Source organism: Sarcophilus harrisii, chromosome 4 (assembly GCF_902635505.1).
Source record: "Sarcophilus harrisii chromosome 4, mSarHar1.11, whole genome shotgun sequence".
Classification (NCBI taxonomy): domain Eukaryota; kingdom Metazoa; phylum Chordata; class Mammalia; order Dasyuromorphia; family Dasyuridae; genus Sarcophilus; species Sarcophilus harrisii.
The window spans coordinates 454,066,487-454,086,722 of NC_045429.1; the positions used below are offsets into that span (position 1 = coordinate 454,066,487).

The following is a 20,236-nucleotide window of genomic DNA, read 5'->3' on the forward strand; positions in this document are numbered from 1 at the left end:
TTGGAGTAAAACATCACTTGTGATCGGGTGGCTCACCCAAGGTTTCTGAGGGTCCAGGCTGGGCCACGGCCGGCTCCAGGCCCAGTCTAGCACGAACGTCCCGGCCCGACCCAAACAAGACCGACTTCCAGGAAAGAGGAAGACCGGACGCCTTCGTTTGGCTCCAGCCGTTGGAAGGCCCCCATTTTGCACCAGGGCTGCTCTGGGAGGGAAGCGCTCCCTGCCTGTCTGTGTGTTGGCAGAGCTGGCAGGTTAGCCGGGCTTTTTGCCAAGTGGTTACTCATGGGGCCCGCCCAGCATGCTCCAGGACTTCCATCACTGGCCCAGCTGCCAGGAGTGAAGCAGGGAGCTCGGGGCAGGCCCCGGGGGGACAGACCCGGGGGGAAGCCAGTGCCCCGTCTGCCAAGATGGGCCGCCCAGCCTGCGCCTGGTCTTTCCTCTCACCCTCGGAACAGCCCCCAAAGCCATGCTGGGCACAGTTTCTGCCTCCTGCCTCTTTCTTTGGGCTCCCGACCCCTGAAGGCAGAAGCGGTAAGAGCTCGTAGCCCCGTCCGGCCCAGAGAGCTCATCCCCATCACAAGGGACTTGATGCCCCAGCTCGTGCCCATGGCTCTCCCTCCCTCCTCAAGTATAAGAAGAGAGCCTCAGAGCGATGAACTGAAAAACATTTTTAATAAATATACACATTTCCAGTATGACTCTGCTCAGCTCAGGGCGAGGATGGTGAGGTTGGGGGCGGGGGAGCCTTGGTGCTGAGTGAGGATAAATTAAACATCCCAAAAAGCCGGTGGCGCTATATACAGGGGCTGGGCAGCGAGGGGCGAGGGGCCCGAAGGCCGGGGCAGGGGCAAACAAGTGGGGGCAGGGAGAGGTGGAGCAGGCAATGCAGTGTCGGGGCCGGATACTGGCGCCAGCTTGGAACCCGGGTCCCCGATAGAGCCGGGGCCTGGGGGCAGAGATGGGGCCATGCTGGCATCGGTCCTCCCTTGGATGACCTGTCCGGCCGCCCACTCCCCTCGGCCCCGGCCTTCTCGCACACACTTTGTTCAGGTTCCGTCAGTCGCCTAAGAGTCGGCAGCTTCTTTCTCCAGCTCGGGCTCCAGCCTGGTCTCAGAGGCTGCAGGAGACACGTGGAAAGGTGTCGGACAGAGGAGCCAGCGGCTGCTCCCACCCTTGTCTCTCCTTCCCAAGGCCCCGCCTCAGTGGGAACTGCCACGGATTCCACACTTACATCGGGGTGAGCAGTGAGAACAGCAGCGGTTTTCCTTCCCGGAGCCACAGGCCAAGGCGGGGGGGCAGTCGTCCCTCTCACAGTGAGGAACCCCGGCCTAGGACAGAGAAGACACTGGTGGGCTCCCGGCAGGCGTTGGGCACCTTCCAGCACCGGGGCTCCCGGTGTCTCCGGATCCCGGGCTCCTGCCTCTGCTGGCACCTTTCCTGCTCCTCTGGGTCTTCCCACATGGATCCCCTGGAAGCTCTCCCGCTGTGCCCCTCCCACTATCACTCCCTGGCCCAAATAGAGCACTCACCCCACACCTGCACGTAATGCAGGTCATCTCCCCAAAGGGGGGCACCGACGGATGCCACCGCTGACTCTCAGGGAACCACTGACCCCCGAAGCGACAGCCTCTCGGCCCGTCCGCCTGCATGGGATCCCCCAGCCAGGCCCGAGCTCCAGAGCCTGCTGCGGGAAGAGAGGAAGGGAAACGGGAAGGAGGAGGATCAGAGATGGAATTCAAAGGAGGAGGAGGATTCAGAGATGGGGACAGATCCTCTCCCCCCAGCCAGGGAACTCCAGGCGCAATGCCAGCTGGGCCGGACCCGCTCACCTGGCCTGGACCCGCTCACCTGGGGCAGACCCGCTCACCCGGGCCAGACTAGTTCACCTGGGCTGGACCCGCTCACCCAGGCTAGACCCGCTCACCTGGGCTGGACCCACTCACCCGGGCTAGACCTGCTCACCCGGGCCAGACCCACTCACCTGGGCTGGACCCACTCACCCGGGCTAGACCTGCTCACCCGGGCCAGACCCGCTCACCTGGGCCGGGCCCACTCACCTGGGCACTGTTTGCAGCAGTCGGTGGGGTTGGCCCGGATCGGCTGGGCGCAGGTCAGTCGGGGACACTGCACCTTCTCGCAGTGCACCTCCCCCGTGGCTCCCTACAGGGGAATCAGCAGGATTGGAAGGGACCAGGAGGCTCGGGAGGGGCGAGCTAGCCCACAGGCCCCATCTGACCCAAACCCTTAATACACAGCAACATACATTCATTAAGTGCCTACTGTGTGTCAGAAATGGGGCCAGATACCAAGGATACAGTCACAAACTATTCCCATCCTCCCCACCCCCAGCCCATGGATGCCCACACCCTCTCTCCCCATCCAAACTTCTGCTCCTTCCACCAATTTTCATATGACACAGACGCAGGCTCTTCCCCACAGGCCGCCCTTCTCAAAGCTCCGGCTTCTCAAGCCCTTAAATTGCGCCACAGAGAACTGAACACAATGGTCCAGATGTGGTCGGAGCCGCGCAGAGCCCGGAGGGACTGTCACCCCTTGTTCTTGGAGGCCAGCCCTCCCTTGAAGCCAGAGATCAAATCAGCTCCTCTGGCGGCTCGTGCTGAGGAGGGGACGGGAGGCTGGTTTGGGAGGCCGGTTTGGGAGGCTGCCCGTACCTTACAAGTACACACGGCACACTTGATGAGACCAAAGGGGGGCACCACGGGATGCCATCGGGTGCCTGCCGCCCGCCAGCTCCGGTCACCGTCAAAGTAGCAGCCTGGGGAGAGAAAAATAAGGTCCAAAGTCAAGATCAGGGAGGCTCTTTCCAGGCCACAGACCGATATCAATCAATCAGTCAGTCAACTAGCATTTGTTAAGTCCTTACTACACACTGCAATGCAAAAAGGAAAAAAAGTCCTTCCCCTCAAGGAACTGACATTCTAACGGAGGAAACGGGTAAATGGACAATACCAGACAAGAAACCTCAGAAGGAAGGCACTGGCAAGGGGAGAGACCAAGAGCGGTCTCTGGAGAAGGCCAAAATTGGGTCAACGAAACTGGGAGACCAAGATGATGGCACGGGGGACAACGGGAACTAGAACAGCCGGGAGGCCCTTGTCACCGGCTTGTTGAGGTCGTCCAATAGAATGTAAGAAAGGCTGGGAGATGAAGGGCTTTCAGACAGAGCATTCTGTCTCTGATCCTGGAGATGAATCAAATTTAAAGTCCAGAAACATTTGGTAAGCACCTACTGGGTGCCGGGTACCGTCCGAGGTACTAGCCCCTGGAGAATGTCTGTTTCATTCTTGGCAATGCTCATCCACAAATAGGAGCTTCATAAATCCTCACTGTATCATTCATTAATTGAAAACAGAGAGGAAAAACAATAGACTGTGCTCTCAAGGAGCTTAAGTGGGGGAGGAAGGGTCACAAATCAATATGACAAGGTAGAGGGTAGTGAGTACAAAGGGGGGGGCCGAGACAGAATTAGAAGTTCTTGGGAGAGGGAGAGTTTGCTTCAAACTGAGGCAGAGCAGGAAAGGCTTCTTGAAAGGGGCAGAATTGGAGTTAGGTCTTGAAAGGAGGAACTTAAACAGGCAGCAATGAATAGAAGTCCTTTCTGCACAAGTAAAAGCTCAAGGGCAAGAGGGGAGGACAAGTAGAGGGATGGGAAAGCACTAATCCCCCAGAGGGATGGGAAGGGAAATCAGACCCAGAATGGGTCTCAAATCCTAGGCTCCAGAGGTTAGATTTTCTGAAGAGGACAGGAAGGAGCTGGGAAGACTCTACGATCACATGTGTGCCTTAAGAAGTAGATCCAGTAAAGGATGGAGTGAAGAAGAGACAGACAGACCAGAGGACCGCAGCACCTAAGCAGAAAGGGATCTCAGAGGCCGCTAGGCTAGCTCTCTCATTTTACAGATGGGAAAACAGACGTCATCTCCAAGCATCTCAACCAAATGGAGCCAGGGTAAAATTCATTATTGTCACTGTCCGCTAACTCGACAATCTGGTGACAAGGGCCTCCCGCTGTCCTAACGCCTGGCTGGGCCCCAGCGGAGCCCATGTAGATTCATCATTTTTAGTTCAAAACCTTTTCCTCTTCCAAGATGACTGGGAGCACATCCCCACCGTTCCAATGGCCCATATTGAATTCCTGAAACCATCTTTTGTCTTCCCTCTCTCTAAGCCCCCATAGTTGGGCGGCTGCAAAGTCTTGGCTATTTTAACTTCATCGCTCACTCATTCTCCTCTCTCCACCATCACCACTTCTCTCCTGTATCATGTCCTCATTGTTCTCCCTCCTTCCAAGTCTCTCTTTCCATCTTCCATAAAGCTGCCAAACTGATAGTCCCCAAAACAATTTCCGATTACGCCCCTTTGTTCCCCCAAAATCTTAATGAGTCCCTGTCGGACACAAACTCCTCAGCCTGGCATTTATAGGACTCCATTAGATGACTTCCCCCTAAGCTTATTTCCTATTATTCCCCTTCACGTATTCTGTTCCAGTCTCACCATTCCGCTAGCCATTCCCCATCCATGATGTTCCAGGAGACCTGCGTCTATTCAGGCCTTGGCCCAGGTGGGCCCTCATATTCCAAATGCCCCCCTCTTCACTTCTGACTTCTGGAGTCTCTCCCGATTCCTCTAAAACACAATTCCTAGGCTACCTGCTAGATGAGACCTTTCTTCATCCTTTCAGCTGTTAAGACTCTCTGGCTCCTGTTCTCTCTGTGTCTCTGTGTCTCTTTCTCTCTTTTTCTCTCTCTCCCCTCTCCCTCCCTTCCTCCCTCCATCTCTCTCCCTCCTCCATCTCTCTCTCTCTCTCTCTCTCTCTCTCTCTCTCTCTCTCTCTCTCTCACTGTTAGGTGCCCTGCCAAGGCCTTGCCCATAGTAGGTACTTCAGAAATGTTGCTTTAATTGAAGGAAGCTGCAGGTAACCCGTTACAAGCCTGTGGCCCCCAATCCAGGGAAAAGATGAGGAGGGGGCCTGCGCTAGGGGAGGGGCTGGGGAAGGGTGGGGCAGGAGGGCGGCAGATTCCAGGGAGGAGGATTTGATCTTCCCCCAACGAAATTGGTTTCCTTAGAGGTCAGCTTCCACCCCCGGCCCTGCATTCATGCCCTTCGTTCCCCTCTCCTGCCGTCTCCTAGAACCATCAGCAGCTCCCTCTTCTCCCTCCCCCTCCGCCTCCCGGCTCCTCCCTCACCTTCTCCGGGATCCCGGCTCCGATCCAGCCCTTGTCTGTCTGCAACGTCCGATTTTTCTGCGGAGCAAGGAGGCGGGGCTCAGTTTCCCCCCGTGCCCCAAACTTCCCTCTTGCCCTTTCCTGCTCCTCTCCTCTGTTCCTCCCCTCCCCCCGTCCCTCTTTGGTTACTGGGACAAACTGGGCAGCACTGGTCTGGAGCCTGCACGGGGTGAGGGCAGCTCGGGGGAGGGCACACCACGGGGTCACAGATCACCGTCCGCCTCTGTCGGGAGAGAGGGCCGCGGGGAGGATGAGGAAGCTCCGGGGGCCCTGCCCCCAGCAGCCCCCGTCCCCTCCTCCCCGCCCCCGGGGCCCCCTTACCTGGCAGGTGCAGAGAGAGCAGAGCGGGTCGTAGTTGGGAGCCCAGCGCGCTCCGTGCGGACGCTGCTGCCCCTCAAAGAAGCACGTGTTGGGCTCGAGCAGGGGCCCGCCCCCGACCCCTTTAGAAACCGACGCCAGCGAAGCTTCGGGCGGGGGCGGGGGCGCCGCTGGGCCCACGGACGCGGGCACCGCGGGCGCGGCCACCTGCGGGGCTTCGGGGCTCAGGTAGCTCCTGGGCGGCTCAGGGGCCGGCTTGTCGGGCAGAGGGGCCGCCAGCCGCAGGCTGCCCACCTCACACTGGTTGGGGATGTGCACCTGAAGGGAGAGGGAGCGGGGACTGAGGGCGCCTCCCTCCCGCCCGCTCTCCGGGAGCGGCCCGGAGCCCCCCGGGACCCCCTCCCTCCTACTCTCTTCTCTTAAGCGGTCCTGGGGCCCCCGGGACCCCTTCCCTCCCATCCCCCAAGCGCCCCGGAGCCCCCCGGGACCCCCTCCCTCTCTCCCATCCCCTCCCCCTAAGCGCCCCGGAGCCCCCGGGACCCCCTCCCTCCCTCTCTCCCATCCCCTCCCCCTAAGCGCCCCGGAGCCCACCAGGACCCCCTCCCTCCCATCCCCTCCCCCTGAGCGACCCAGAGTCCCCGGGGACCCCCTCCCATTCTCCTCTCCCTGGGCAGCCCCAGCCCACCTGTCCCCGCAGTTCCCCACGGGGGCTGTTCTTGGTGCTGACCAGCAGGAAGGCCCTGCCATGGGAAAGGTGGTGCAGTAACTCGGACTCCAGATCCTTCACAATCCCCTGGGCCTGTGGACACAGACCCAGAATGGAAGACTTGATCTAGAGCTGGAAGGGACCTCAAACATCATCCATTCAACTCTTCCATTTTACAAATAAAGAAACTGAGGCACAGAGAAAGTGATTTGTCCACAGACTAAGTGGAGTCAGGTTCTCCCGCTCCAAGCCCGGTGTTCACAGTATCAAACAGAATAGTCTTTATCTCTAAGAGAAGCCCGGGAGGTTTTATCTTCCCAACCCTGTCAATGAGGCTCCAAAGCTGCCACCTGGAAACGACCTCAGATGTTTTCTAGTCTAACCTTCTGATTTCCCAGAGGAGAAAACACAAGGAGTATCAGCAACACTCACACCCAGGACCTCTGAGTACAAATCCAGGGCTTTTTCCGTGGAACCTGGATCCCCAGCCTTCCATCTCCCCCAGGAAGGGCCCAGCTAGCGGAGAACGACCGGAATCCCCGTTCCCCGGAGGGCCATGGACTTGTTTCTTTATTTGCCCACATAAGGCCCCCCGATAATGCTCAGCGAGTTCACTCACCTCAGGACCATAGAATCCCTTCAGCAGGCGCTGGGGCCCTGGAAGGCCGGGGGGGCCGATGAGGTGGACAGTGACGGTGCCCTGCTCAGAACCACTGAGTCCAGCCAGCAGGACCTCATAATGCAGATGGCAGTGCCCGTCCAGGAAAAGCCAAGCGTGCCCTGCAGCTTGGCTTCGGATGGGAGGCAGGGCCAGAGCTCCTGCCAAGGGCACCGGAAGCACTGGAAAGGGAGGGGATGGACAAGATAAGGGGAGGACCTGCTTCCTACAGGGAGATCCTGGCCCAGGGTGCCCGGCCACATGCCTGGGAAGTCAGCCATCAGATCCTCCTGACCGGTAATGGGGTGAAGGGAAAGCACTGTGGTACTCACCATTTTGACGGGCATTATACCCACTGTAGGGCACGGTGGCAACATGCCCACGCAGCTCCCCCTCAGGGAAGTCCTTGGTGCCCACATTCAGAAACAGCTCATTCTGTAGCAGCATGTGGACTCCCCGGGCACCTAGGCCTGGACACATGCCCACGATCTGGCAAAGCAAGGCAGGGGAGGGGGATCCCACCCAGGAAGGTGGGATAGACAGAAGCAGGTCAGCAGAGGTAAAGAAGACTTTAGCACCCAAGCACACACACACACATACACACACACACGTGTACAGTGCACACATACATGCCTACACACCCCTCAACTATTATGCAGAGATGGGGGCTGGTTTTGAATGTAACACTACAAAGAACATTGGATTTTTTTCAATGGATTGGTTATTGGTTAGTTTTGTGGAACATTTTTTTTTCTTTTTCCTTTTTTATTCTTTCTTAGACAGGATGGCTCTCTAGGAGAGGAAGGGGGGAGAATATATTGGGAGATTTAGGTGACAGTAAAAACAAATGATAATAATAAAAATGCATTTTCATTCAGCCTCCTCAGCCCAAGGGAGGGCTCTTCTAATCCTGCACCCCAGCCCTGCCCTCCTTCCCCGGGATTCCCTTACCATGCGCCCTCCTTGTTGGCCCCTGGTCATCTGACACAGGACACTGCGCTGGTTCCTCCTGTGAGGCTTGGTCTCCAGAGTCACGGCTGTGACCTCACTGGCCGTGCCCACTACTTGCACCTGAGGGCCAGGGACAAAACGCAGAGGGGAGGAGAGGATCAGGGGCCCTGAAGGCCTCCAACTGCAGACCCTCCAGTGCCCAGCCTCCCCTGCAGCCAACTCCCCAAGGACTGCAGCCCCTAACCTGGTAGAGCAGAGAGCCGTTCCCCAGAAGCCGGAGGCTGGCCGAGCCCGCGGCACCAGTCTCCGCTGGCACCAGGGCTTCTGCGCCACACAGGACACTTTGCAGGGCTTTGGAGAAAAATGAACGAGGATGTAGAGGAGCAGGAGCGGGGCAGGAAAGGCCATCCTATTAAAAAGCCCACACCCCTCCCTCCAGCTGGGGAGGGTGGCCCAGGGCAGCCACTCACTGTCACAGCTCTGCCTGGCAATGATGTGCCCACTGATTCGGGGGCCAGGGCCCTCCTTCCTCTCCAGGGATATCTGAAGCTCTCCCAGAGCCAGCCACTGCATCTCCTGAGCCGTGAGGTCGGGCAACACTTCAGCAAAGCCAGGCTCCTGGAGAGGGTTAGGGAGAGCGTTCAGGGAGAGAAGAGTTATGAAGGGCAGGATTCTGGCCCGATCGAGAGGTCTGGGAGGACAGGCTGGGCCCTTACATGAGCAGAGACATTGGCCTGGAGCTCTCGGAGGAGCTGGTCCTGGTGTTGAATCTGCAGTCGCAGGGGAGTATGGAAAGATCCTGCAGAAACATGGATGGGTGCCTGTCTGCTTTAGATATCCATGCCCTCCCCCCTCCCCCCTCTTGGCTCCCTGGAAGGAAGGTGTAAGACCTGCAGGAAGGGTCCAAGGCTCACCAATGCCTTGCTCCCACTTCTTCTCACTCACCACCACTCTTAGAGTCCAGCAGCCCCTGGGAAAGCAGGAGGAAGTGAAGGGAGTCTTCTGTGTCACTCAGGGTGAGCAGAGCGATGCCCCCAGTATTGGCTTGAGGTGGGCCCTCTAAGGTCAAGATGGCACTAAAGGTCTCTGGGTACAAGGGGAGAGGAGGAATTTCAAAGCAGGCCTCCCCTTTCCCCATTGGACACAAACCTCCACAGAAATGGCTCAAAAGAGGGGGGCAAAAAGATCCCCCTCTGCTAAGACTAGGGCTCCCATTTGGATGGATGGGTGGATGGATGGATGGAAGGATGAGTGGATGAATGGGTAGATGGATGAATGGGTGGAAGGATGAATGGGTGGATGGATGGATGGATGGTTGGATGGATGGATGAGTGGATGGGTGGATGGATGGATGGATGAATATTTATTGCGTCCAGCATTGCACAAAGGGATGAGGATACAAATACAAAAAAAGTAAAATGGCCCCTTGAGAAACAATAGGGTAGGAGGGGTAAGGTGCCCGGGACAGCGGTTTTGTTTGGGGGAGTCACAAGAATCATGCATGGGGACATAGAGCAATTGACTGAAATCTCCAAGCCAAGGCTCAAGGTCTCACAGGTTCCCCTCCTCCCCCCATCAGTCCTCACCTGCAGCCAGTGCCCGGTGGCGAATCAGGGGCCCCCAGACCTCCCCTGAGGGGTGAGTGGGTGTGACCAGCACCACGTGCAGCTGCTCAGCCCGAAGGAGCCGAAGGGACAGCCGGGGCAGTGCCCGCCACATCCCACAGACCTGAAGTAGATGAATAGAAAGAATAGACAGAGGCAGGCAGAAAAAGTGACACCGACACAGATAGAGAAACAGATAAATGGATAGCGCTCAAAGCAAGAGGACACAGATAAATATAATCCCCAAGAGGACTTAGAGGAAAGAGCCCCAGCTTACTCCGGGGGACTGGGCGCACCACTTCCTTCTCTGAGCCTCTGCTGTAACTACAAAATCGAGGCTGGACTGGGCGGTGAGGAGGGGGCTCTTTCAGCTTTAAATCTATGAGCTGACATGATCAGCCGATGGCCCAGGTCGGCGGCACCTTCCCTTGGTCTCCACCCCCGCCCTCCCCTGGTCTCCACCCCCGCGGTCTCGTCGCCTGGCTCAGGAGCAGGGGGAGACGGGCGAGGCCGCCAGGACTGGGGAAGGGTCTCACCAGGCCATCCTGGGCTTGGAGAGCAGGATGCTCGAAAAGGATGTTGCCACTTGGGTCTGTGAATCGGACTCGGGTGACGCGCTCCAGCCTGCAGGGGAAGGAGAGGGTTAGGGAGGGGGGACCAGGACGCAGCTCCTCGGGCGCCCCTTGCCGCTCTGCCAGGTCCTCCTTGCCCTTCCCCCCGGCTCCGGTTCCGGGCCCTCCACACCAGGACACTCTGTTCCCCCAGTTTCTCTGGCCCTTCTCCCTCTCGGCTCACCCTCGATAGGAGACGGAGAAACGCAGGGTGGACCGCAGCAGCAGCACCCGGCTTCTGGCTACTGCCTGCGACCCTCTGCCGGTCAGCAGGGCCACAAAGTCTGCGGGAAGAGAGCAGCCCCGAGCTCCACTCAGAACTTCGCGCCCTGCGAGGGCCGGCCAATAGCCACCCACCTTCCCCGCCCCCGTGCCCCTGCCCGCACATACCCTCCCGCCAGATGCCCCAGATCGTGCCAGTCCTTTACCCTCTGCCCATCCTCCCTCCCCCCATCCCTCCCGTACCCCCGTGCCCATCCTCCCTCCCCCCATCGCTCCCGTACCCCCGTGCCCATCCTCCCTCCCCCATCCCTCCCGTACCCTCTGCCCATCCTCCCTCCCCCACCCCCTCCCGTACCCTCTGCCCATCCTCCCTCCCCCTCCCCCTCCCGTACCCGCGTGCCCATCCTCTCGAGCCCTCTTTTCAGCTCCAGGGTCCCCGCGGTTGCTGTAGCTGCGGTGCTCCGGGTCCCGGGGGTACTCGAAGGCCGAAGCGGGGGGCTGCTTTTCGGGAGGGGTCCGCTCTGGTAGGAGCGGAGGAGGATCGAAGAGAAGGGCTCAAAAAACTTCATCCCAGCCACCAACACAGAGGGGGGAGGGTCCCCTGGGACCCACGTCCTCCCCCACCTCCTAAGCTCTGCCACCCGACGGGGCTATCGGCGGAGCGGAAGAAGAACCCAGGGCCCCGACCCCCAGGGAGCCAGGGAGCGCGCAGGACGAGGGGCTGAAGCCCGGAGCAGCCCGTCTCGGCACCTGGGGCGAGGGGCGGAGCCTAGGCCTGGGGGCGGGCCTTACCAGGGGGGCACGTCTGACAGCAGTGCCCCGGCAGCTGCCGGGGCTGCCCGCAGTTCGGCACCGGACACTCGGGTTTGATGTTCTTGCAGCTCACTCGGCCCGGCCCCCGGCCCCGGCGACCCCAAGGGGGCTACGGCCAAAGCAGGGACAGGAAGAAAACGCGGTCAGGAAGGGGGGGGGGCACCCCAGGCGCTAGAGAGTCCGCTTGGGGAACTGGGAGCGAGGTGGGGGCGGCCCTCCCCACGCATCCGGGCCAGGAAGGAGGGGGAACTGACAGGGCGGCCCGGAATTACGGAGGGTCGGCAGAGGCTGCCCCCAGTGCCCGGGGGTGAGGGAGCAAGGGAAAGAACCTGGCCCCTCGCCCTCTCCCGTGCTCCCCACAGACCCGCCGAGGGCGTCCACACCGTGTCCCGGAGGCCTGGGCCCTCCCCCACCCCTCTCCATCACCACGGGATCATCTGGGCTCCCGGCAGTCCGAGGTCCTCCAAACGGGCGGCCCGGCGCCGAGGGGCCTCCGCGTCCCGGCAACCACTCACCAGCTCGCAGGCACAGAGCACGCAGCGCATCACCCCGAAGGGCTCCCCCAGGTCCGGGTGCCACGTCTCCTCCAGGGCATAGAGCTTCCCCCCGAAGGAGCAGCCTGCGGGACGGGCACTCAGCTGGCAGCCGCCGCCTCCCTGCCCGCTGCCCTCCCGCCCCTGCGCCCATCCCCTCCCGGGCCGGCCCCGCTGACGCCCTCCCGCCCCTGCGAGCTCGCGCTCTGCTCGCCTCGCTTCGCCTCGCCTCGTGCCAGGCGTGCCCCCCAGCCCCGTGCCCGCGGCAGCATCGGGCACCTGTGCCACCCGCCGCCACCTACCTGCCGAACCCCGGGCGGGCAGCGGCTCCTTCTCGGGCCGGATGGGCAGCTGGGGGAGCTCGGGGCCGGAGGCGCGGGCCGCCCGGGACCCCAGCGCCAGGAGCCCAAAAAGGAGAAAGTGAGCCGGCGGGCCCGAGAGGCTCCGCATGACGCGGGCCGGCGAAGGCGGGCAGCCTCCGGGCTGGGCCGGGCCGGGCGGGGCGGGCGACGCGAGGCGAGGAGGTCGGGCGGGCCGGCCGGCCGGGGACTCTGGGAGGCCGGGCCGGGGCCGGGGCCGGGCCGAGCCGAGCCGGGGACTGCGATGCCGGCGGGGCATTAGAACGGCGGCGGCCGGGCGGGACAGGGCGGGCGGACGGTGCCTAGACGCGGGCTCCAAGCGGCTCCGCTGCCCGGGGACGGCGGCTCCGGCCCCAGCCCCGGCCCGGGCCCGTTTTATGCCCGGCGCCCAGGGCCCCGGCCGGGGGCCTCCTCGTCAGCAAACGGGGCGGCGGCGGCGGCGGCGGCGGCGACACTGCGAGGGGCCGGGCCGAGCCCAGCCCGGGGGGTCCGGCGCTGCAGACGCGGCCCGCTGGAGCTGGGGGAGGGGAGGGGCAGAGCGGGAGGGAGGGGCTGGAGGGGGGCCAAGGGAGGGAATGTCCCTACGCGGGGGCGGGGCGGGAGCCCCCCGTGCCCCCCCTCCTCCGGGGGACGCCACCTGGGGGGGGGGGGGGCGGGCAAAGCCGAAGACGCACTGACCATTCTTAGCTAGGTGCCGGTGACACCCCTTTGAGGGGCTCCGGATGGGAGGGACTTCTGCGGCTCGGGCAATCCGGGGGGGAGGCCTGGGGTGGCGGAGAAAGTGGGGTTCTTCCCCGAGAAGGAGCGCAGCCCAGGGGCCAGGAGCTCAGGGACAATCTTAGGGAGGAAGCAGAGGAAAGCCTCCCCTCCCCCCCTCGCCCCCCGCCCCCAACACCTGTCTCTTGCCCGGGGATTTCGGCTCCTTCGCTCAGGGTCCAGTTCCAGCTACCCTCCCCCATCCGTTCCAGCTCCTTCCCGGCTCGGCTCCCGCTCCGCCACTCGCCCCACCCGGATCCATCTGCCTTGCCCTCCGTCCAGCCTCTTCTCTAAGCACTTTCCGCTCTCCAGGCTCCGGGGGACCAGGGCCATGTAGCAGGGACGCCTTTCCTCCCGGTGGCCCCTCCCGGCCCTTCAGGAGCTCGGGCAGAGCGGCCCAGCTGCAGGCCCAGCGCCGCCTGCTCCCCCCTCCGGCCCTCCAGCTCCTGGGACTCCCCTGGCAGAAGCTCCCCCCTGACTTTCTGACCCTGTCTGCCTCCCACCTGCACACACTCGCACACTCACACTCACTCACACTCACACACACACACACACTCACACACTCACACTCCCCACTACCTCAGCTCCCAGCCACCCCTCCCTTCCTAATCTGCAAAGACATCTTGTCTGGCTAGACTGGAAAATTCCAGGGTTTGGGCCTTGTTCCCGAGGAGACAACGCTGAGCGAGGAGAGGAGCCCGGGAGCGAGGAGAGGAGCCTGGGAATGAGGAGAGGAGCGGGGAAGGAGCAGCAGCCGGAAGGAGGCCGGGGGATCACGAATCAGAAGCCGAGAGTTAGAGAGAAACCGAAGGGGGTGTTCAAGGATCAGGGATGCACTGGTAAATGTTTAACAACCAGCTCTCCGAGTGTAACTACAATGCCTTTTCGGCTTCATCTGCATTCGAGACATTTCATCCATCACCTTCTTAGGTCTAGATGATGAATAAAACAATAAATCAAGACCCCATTTGGAGCATTTACTGATTTCTGAGCTGGAAATGCTCACACTGAAGATTTAACAACTCACTCCGGGGCTCTCGGAGCTCCCGGGATCTAGCTCGGGCCCAGGAGGAGGTATTCCCCGACCGGAGGTTCACCAGCAGTTTCCCAGCAGAAGTACACAGAGACCTAGTTATTTCCTCTGTCACATCAGTGAGCCTGTTATGTGCCAGACACGGTGCCGAGTGTTGGAGAAAGCAAACACAGGCCCTCCCCTAAGGGAGCTTCCGTTCCAAAGGAACACGGGACGTACACAGAACCGCCGGGATTATCTCAGAGGGGAAGGCAGGTGGAGCAGAAGGAGGGAAGAAGATGAGGGAGAAGCGGGCAGAGGGGAGGAGGAAGGGCCAAGAGCAGGGAATTCCAGCTGCCCAAAGTGGCCGGTCCAGCAAAGGTCGCACGCCCTCTCCCTCCTGCTCTACTGGGCCCCCAAACACACCTGCATTGCCTTCCCTGGGCAGTGAGTCCTAACAGGATCGTTTTCTGTCCAAGGAGCCTCCAATTGGTGGAGAGGGTGTAAAAAAAAGAAATGGGGAAGAGTAAAAGTCAGTACAGAAAGAGGGTCAGGGAACAAGGCGTCCCATCAAAGGGTGTCATTAATAAATGTCAAAGAGACACTGAGATGAGGGGCAGGGGAGACAGAAGCAGAGATAAGAGACAGAGAGAGAGAGGCAGACAGAGACAGAGACAGAAAGAGAGACAGAGAGAGACAGAGACAGGACATTTCCCAAACCAAAACAAGCTACAGATGTGCTTTCTGGGGTGCAGTGAGACTAACAGAGACGGCCTCAGATGCACAAAGACAAGGGTTCAAGCCCTGCCTCTGACAGTTACTGGCTTTGGAAAACCACTGAGGTCATTTATTCTCTGAGTGCTCTCTAGAATTCCCAACAGAAAAGAGCTCCCCTCTAACCATGAGCTCGGAGGTCCGGTCCCCCCGGGCTCCGCTAGGGCTGGGGGTCTTCTTGTCAGGACCATCCCAGGAGAAGGCTTGGGTTCCAATTCCCACCCATCCCCTTCCTAGAAGAGGTGCCATGTTTCCCATTTCCTGGAGAGGAGCCCCCAAGTCCAACTGAACAAAGTACTCTCCAATCTGGGAGTTTCTGGAGGGGCTTTTCTGGGTGAATGGACCGAGGCGCGGCTGTGGGCGGGAAGAGGAGGGCGTCACATCCGGGGGCCCCAGTCGGTGCTTGGGTGGCTCCCTGCTCTGATTGGGCAGGAGTGACCAGGCCGGGCGAGTGACCCTACTGCTTTGGAAGGGCTGGGCCCCAGGACTCCGGGTCCCCTGCCGGGCCATCTTCAGCACACCTGCGCCCAAGGCTCTTCCCCACCTGGTGAGTGTGGGCACGGGGGGTGAGGGCAGGCCGTGAGGCTAGTCAGGGGTTGAAGAGGTAGGAAGGAGGCTTTGGGGCTGGGGGAAGGGCAGTTACACTGGAGCCACTGACCTTTGTCAGGAAGCCTGGAGCCTCTTCCCAGAATGGGAGGAGCAGGCCCGAGCCAGAGCTGGAGTAGGGGGTGGGGTGTGGGGGAGAGGAGGGAGGCCCGTTCCTAGAGGCAGTTCATCCTGGGGAACTATAAGGGGTATAGCCCCACAGCGGTAAAAAGAGAGGAAGGTGAGCTGGCTACAGGGAAGCTGACTCAGGCCTGGAAATCCTATCTCTGGGGGTTTGGGGGGAGGCAAGAACTTCTTGGGATGAATGCGAACCTCCCCATCACTTTCCTGGCCTGTCCCCGTCCAAGCTGAGGCTGCTTTCGGGGCCTCCGGGATCTGGGGGGAGAAGAACGAGGCAGAGGAGTGGAAGGTAAAGGGGGGGAGGGTCCAGCCCTGTTGACAGACTTACAGGAAATCCCAATATTGAATCAGGTGCAGACCTCTTTGCACAACTTGTGAAAAGAGGAAGCCGTGTGGGGGGTCTGTGAGGGGCTGGAAAGGGGCCTGCTGGGGGCAGGGAGGAAGGGACAGACTTGGAAGTGCAGAGGCCACAGCCCCAGAAAGGAACCAAGCAGGAACCCGATTCCTGGAAGTCTTGGGGCCACAAGAGGATCCCCACTCCCCTAATCCAGGGCCCAGTCTGTCTGCTTGGGAACCAGAGATACCAGGAGACAAGTGAGGGGGCGGAAAGATCCAAGTGGCTTCTAGGTGAACAGAGAGAGGGACAAAGCTAAGCGAGCGGGGAGCTCTCTCTACTCTCCCCCTCCAGGCCCCGGTTCTAGCAGCCGCTTCTCAGTCACTCCCAAGTGTTCCCACAGCCGCCCCCCTCGGGAGCCCCAAATCCTTGCTCATTCACACCCCGACCCCACCCTCCAACCGGACACTCCCGGAGCCTAAGCCAGCAGCTGTCCCCCTGTGGGCAGAGCCCGCCTCTCACCCACCCCGTCCCCATGCCCATAGAAGCCAAAGCGTGGGGGAGCTCCCTACGGGCCGGGGTGCTCGAGCCGAGGTCGCCGGGTCCCCGGGAGGCGGCCCGCAAATGCCAACGACCGCTTCTCTCGCCGCCAGAGCTCCGAGCGGGCCGGGAGGCGTTCTGCTCCGCAGCTGCTCGGAAGGAGCCCCCAGCCCCTGCCCCCGGCGCCAGCAGCCCACTCTGCCCAGCCGCTCCGCGCTCCAGCCGCCTCCATGGCCCCGGGCGGAACCCAGGGGAGCAGGCCCCCCGCAGGGAGCCACCCCGGCAGCCCGCCTGCTCAGCATGGAGCTGACTGGTGAGTGACCGGGGCGGGAGGGGCTCGAGCCGGAATGATCCTTCAAGGCTCTAAATCCTCCTGGAATTAGGGTTTGGAGCATCAGTCTTTGGATGGCCGGCCTGCATTTAGAATAGGAATTTCTGGACCGTCTCCAGACTAATAATAGCTTCTATTTTTACAGCACTCTAAAATTTACAAGGCACTTTCCTTTCAATATAGGGAATATTGTCATCGTTTTACAGACAAGGAAACTGAGGTTTACCCCGGGGGAAGTAACTTGCCCAACATCATATAGTTAATGGGTGGCAAGGTAAGGATTTGAACCCAGGACCTGTGGTTTCAAATCCCTTCCACCATCCTCAAGCTGGCAGCCACATCTGTGTCTATTGCAACTAATACCCTCTGACTGTCCTCCTCATGCCAGAGCTGCTTGTTGTGGCCATGTTTCTCCTCACTTCGAGATTAACCCTCACCCTGACCAGCCCCGCTCCTGTCTGCGACCCCCGGCTCTTCAACAAGCTGCTCCGAGACTCTGCCGCCCTGCACAGCCGACTGGTAAGACTCCTGGGGGACCCTCCCGTGGCCCCATCCCCAGTCACCCACACGGGCCCATGACTCCTCGCTCCTTGCCCCCGTGACCCCACGCTCCTTGCCCCCAGACTCAACCCCACGCTCCCGATTCACAGAGTCAATGCTCGGACCTCGGCCCTCTGCCCATCCCTGTCCTGCTGCCCACCGTGGACTTCAGCCTTCGGGAATGGAGAGCAAAGACGGTGAGATGTCCCAGGGCCGGGATCCCAGGCCCGGCTCCCCCAGACCCGCAGCCACGAGCCCTTCACCTCGGCCCCATCTTCTTGTCCATCTCGGACGACCATGGCAGCCGGCCCCCGAGTTGTGTAATCCGGCCTCCCTTTCAACGCTGGGTCATTCACAAATTGGAAACGTGTCCAGCTTCCTCCAAGTCTTAATAAAATGAAACTACAAACCCGACCCCGGGGCCAAGCTCTCTCCCTGCAGGATGACACAGGCGGGAACCGACACTCGGGGCTCAGCCCCAGGTTCCTCGGAACCTGGAGCAGCCCGAGAAATGGGAAGGGAGGCTTTTGGAGAGGGCAGGAGGCTCCCTGAAAGCTAATGGAGCCGGGGGAGCCCCATGCCTCGTGTGAGGGGGTGAGGGGGACCCCACGGCCCCATCCTACTTGGAGGAGAGATTTAAATGCACCCAGTTGAGTCCCACACGTACGTTAGGGACCAAGGGAGGTGGCACAGAGAGGTCCCGTCGGGGAGGGCCCGTCCCTGCCCACCCACCCCCTCCATCTGGCACTTCTAGTGCTGATTTGTGGGCCCCTAGCAATAGTTGTAGGGACGCAGTTGCAGCCCCCGTTCTTTCCCTACCTCAAAGGGAAAGGTTCGCCCTTCAGCCCTGGCTGAGATGCCGGGTGTTAGAAGCGGGTGGCGAGGGCTTGCCCACTGACTGCCACGGGTCCTCCTGCCGCGGGTCGTCCTGCTGCACCTTAGGAAATTCGCTCACAAAGGGAGGGGGCTCCCCACTGCCCGCTTGGGAGGCTGCTCTAGTTCTGAGCCTTTGTCGGTCCGGTTGGGCCGGTGAGAGGATCACAGACCGAGACCCAGAAGGGGCCTTTGGCGTCCCGGCTGGGCCGGCCTGCTCATTCTCACACCGAGGCTCAGAAGCCCATATGACTTGCCTATGGTCACAAGTGGTAAGTGACTGGGCTGGGATCTGACCCTAGAACTTCTGGCTGCTTGGTGTCTGCTGGGACCTCCCAGAGCTTCCAGCCCATGATGGAGGGGGGGATGCAGGAGCAGTCCCGGGTTCTCCGCCCCGGCCAGGGGGACACCAGTCAGAAACAGCCATGAGGAACGAGCTTCAGCTACTGCAGGGGCCTTCGGGGGGGGGGGGGGGCCGAGGGCCGATCGAGGACGAGGAGAGGGGTCCAAGAAAACCCAGGCGGCCTTGGTTAGGGAGGCCACAAAAGGGAGCACCTGCGTTACTCTCCTACAAGCGTCCCTCCCACCAGCCCCTTCAACGTGGTCTTCCTGCCCCACCTTTCTTCCTCAGGAGCAGACCAAGGGGCAGGAGGTCCTAGGAGCCGTGACCTTATTGCTGGAAGGTGTGATTGCGGCCCGGAAGCAGCTGAGCCCCAGCTGCCTCTCGTCCCTGCTTGGGCAGCTCACAGGCCAGACGCACGTCCTCCTGGGAGCCCTGCAGGGCCTCCTGGGAACTCCGGTAAGAGCCAGCTCGAGGCACCCACGGAAGTGCCTCTTCCTTGCACCATCTCCTCCCAGAGAACCAGGAGCGCCCAGCAGTGGGCAACGGGTGTCGGGTGGGCCGTGTTCTCCCTCCTTGCCCCTGGGCCTAGACCCCTGCCCTTGTCAGAGACATGATCTCTGGCCTTGGGCCCGTCCTCTGCCCCCAGTCTCTCCCAAAGGGCCAGACTGCAGCTCACAGGGAGCCCACGGCCATCTTCCTGAGCTTCCAGCAGCTCCTGCGAGGAAAGGTGCGTTTCCTGCTGCATGCACTAAGGCCCATCCTCTGCGCCAGGCAGGACCAGAGAACCCCAGCGACCCCCGGCAGCGGCTCCGTGCCCTCCATCAGGACCACCCCTGGGCTCACGGACCAGACCCTGGCAGCGCTGGAAAGGGGCCCGGGGAGCTCCACCACAGAAGCCCCCGATCCCACCAGGATTCCCGGACTGCTGAACCACACGGCCCGTGCCCTGGACGGTGCCCCTACGCACCCGAACGTGACCGTGGGGCCCTCAAACAGAACCCAGGCTCCCCCTCCCGGACCCTCAGGCAATGCTCCGGCAGACTCCCCCCAGCCTTCCAGCCAGGAGGGAACCTTCCAACCACCCATTCCTTTGGTCGAACTGCTTTTTCCCCCAAGCATCCCCTCTCCTGCACGCCACATGCTCCCCTCTCCCTCACCCAGGGATCGACTGGGCCCCACACCCAGGGCTCACATCCCTCCTGCTCCCTCCTCGGCCACAAGCTCAGGTAACACGGCTCCTGCAACGTGCTGCCTTCACTCCCGGGACGACACTAGGGACCTCAGCCCCCACCTCCGTCCTCCCAGGAGCCGGCCGGAACACTCGTGATCCCCAGCCTGGCCCGAGCTCCACTGCCCAGCCTGGCCAGACTCTCAGAACTCGAGGGCCGGGTACAGAAACCCGGAGGCCTCCCCACGACCCCCCAGAGCCTTCTCCAGCCAGAAGGGAACATTTTTCACTGTACAATTTCAGAAAATATTTTTTTAAGCAGATAAATATTTGTCAGAAAAGTGGATTTTCTTGGAACCTTTGGTTCATTTCTTCCCAACTCCCCCCACACACACACCTCCTGGTGATCTCTGGTTCTCCATCACCCCAAAATGGCCTCTACCTGCAGCTCTCTGGAAATACAAAAGCAGGTTTCTTTGTTCCACATGAAGAACCAATCCAGGGCTAAGCCCTCTGGCCCCCATTGCTTTCTGGGGGGACCGTGCTTACAGGAAAGACTGTGATATTCCAAATCCAAATATATCCAAACCCTCCCCCCCTCCTCGAATCTGCTCCGATCCTGCTCAGCCACCGGCCTGGAGCCCACGTCAGAGCGGCCCCAGAAAAGCAGGGGAACAGAAGGGAAGGTGAGGGGGGGGATTCAAGCATCAGCAGCACTCGGGCCTTCTAGTAGGGGAAAGTGGGATCCCTGAAAGCTGACAGGAAGTCCCGGGGCACCTCACACCTCAGCTAAGGTTTAGAGACAGCCCCAGGGAAGC

General features: G+C 61.0%; 2 protein-coding genes across 3 annotated transcripts; one reads left to right on the top strand and one right to left on the bottom strand.

The window, feature by feature from the left end:
* Positions 1-653: 653 nt before the first annotated feature.
* Positions 654-13,755, bottom strand: CHRD (chordin). 2 transcript variants are annotated; one of them, XM_031968085.1, is made up of 24 exons: positions 12,700-13,754; positions 11,965-12,538; positions 11,645-11,748; positions 11,109-11,238; positions 10,709-10,837; positions 10,279-10,378; positions 10,020-10,107; positions 9,466-9,607; positions 8,825-8,965; positions 8,596-8,678; positions 8,350-8,497; positions 8,124-8,230; positions 7,880-7,999; positions 7,261-7,417; positions 6,890-7,110; positions 6,250-6,363; positions 5,568-5,882; positions 5,376-5,469; positions 5,208-5,264; positions 2,673-2,776; positions 2,058-2,160; positions 1,530-1,684; positions 1,232-1,328; positions 654-1,117 (listed from the first exon to the last, which is right to left on the bottom strand). In XM_031968085.1, exons 2-24 carry the CDS (start codon positions 12,278-12,280, stop codon positions 1,065-1,067), a joined length of 3,078 nt encoding a protein of 1,025 aa, XP_031823945.1. In that variant the 5' UTR covers positions 12,281-12,538; positions 12,700-13,754; the 3' UTR covers positions 654-1,064. The 2 variants fall into 2 exon arrangements, with proteins under 2 accessions (XP_031823945.1, XP_031823946.1); XM_031968086.1 differs by having other exon boundaries at positions 1,530-1,681; positions 11,965-13,755.
* An 818-nt stretch (positions 13,756-14,573) lies between these two features.
* Positions 14,574-19,837, top strand: THPO (thrombopoietin). Its single transcript, XM_031968087.1, has 5 exons — positions 14,574-16,476; positions 16,883-17,013; positions 17,145-17,231; positions 18,539-18,706; positions 18,897-19,837. Exons 1-5 carry the CDS (start codon positions 16,248-16,250, stop codon positions 19,575-19,577), a joined length of 1,296 nt encoding a protein of 431 aa, XP_031823947.1. The 5' UTR covers positions 14,574-16,247; the 3' UTR covers positions 19,578-19,837.
* Positions 19,838-20,236: the final 399 nt, after the last annotated feature.

What these genes read in the sequence shown, in the direction of transcription:
- CHRD (XM_031968085.1), bottom strand. Translation starts at nt 12,280, where the DNA reads ATGCCCCGCCGGCATCGCAGTCCCCGGCTCGGCTCGGCCCGGCCCCGG. An exon ending in CTGTCAGACGTGCCCCCCTG is followed by an intron (nt 10,838 to 11,108) that starts GTAAGGCCCGCC and finishes CGCTCCTACCAG; the next exon opens with AGCGGACCCCTCCCGAAAAG. An exon ending in GCCAACAAGGAGGGCGCATG is followed by an intron (nt 7,418 to 7,879) that starts GTAAGGGAATCC and finishes TTGCTTTGCCAG; the next exon opens with ATCGTGGGCATGTGTCCAGG.
- THPO (XM_031968087.1), top strand. Translation starts at nt 16,248, where the DNA reads ATGCCAACGACCGCTTCTCTCGCCGCCAGAGCTCCGAGCGGGCCGGGA. An exon ending in GCTCAGCATGGAGCTGACTG is followed by an intron (nt 16,477 to 16,882) that starts GTGAGTGACCGG and finishes TCCTCATGCCAG; the next exon opens with AGCTGCTTGTTGTGGCCATG. An exon ending in AGGGCCTCCTGGGAACTCCG is followed by an intron (nt 18,707 to 18,896) that starts GTAAGAGCCAGC and finishes CTCTGCCCCCAG; the next exon opens with TCTCTCCCAAAGGGCCAGAC.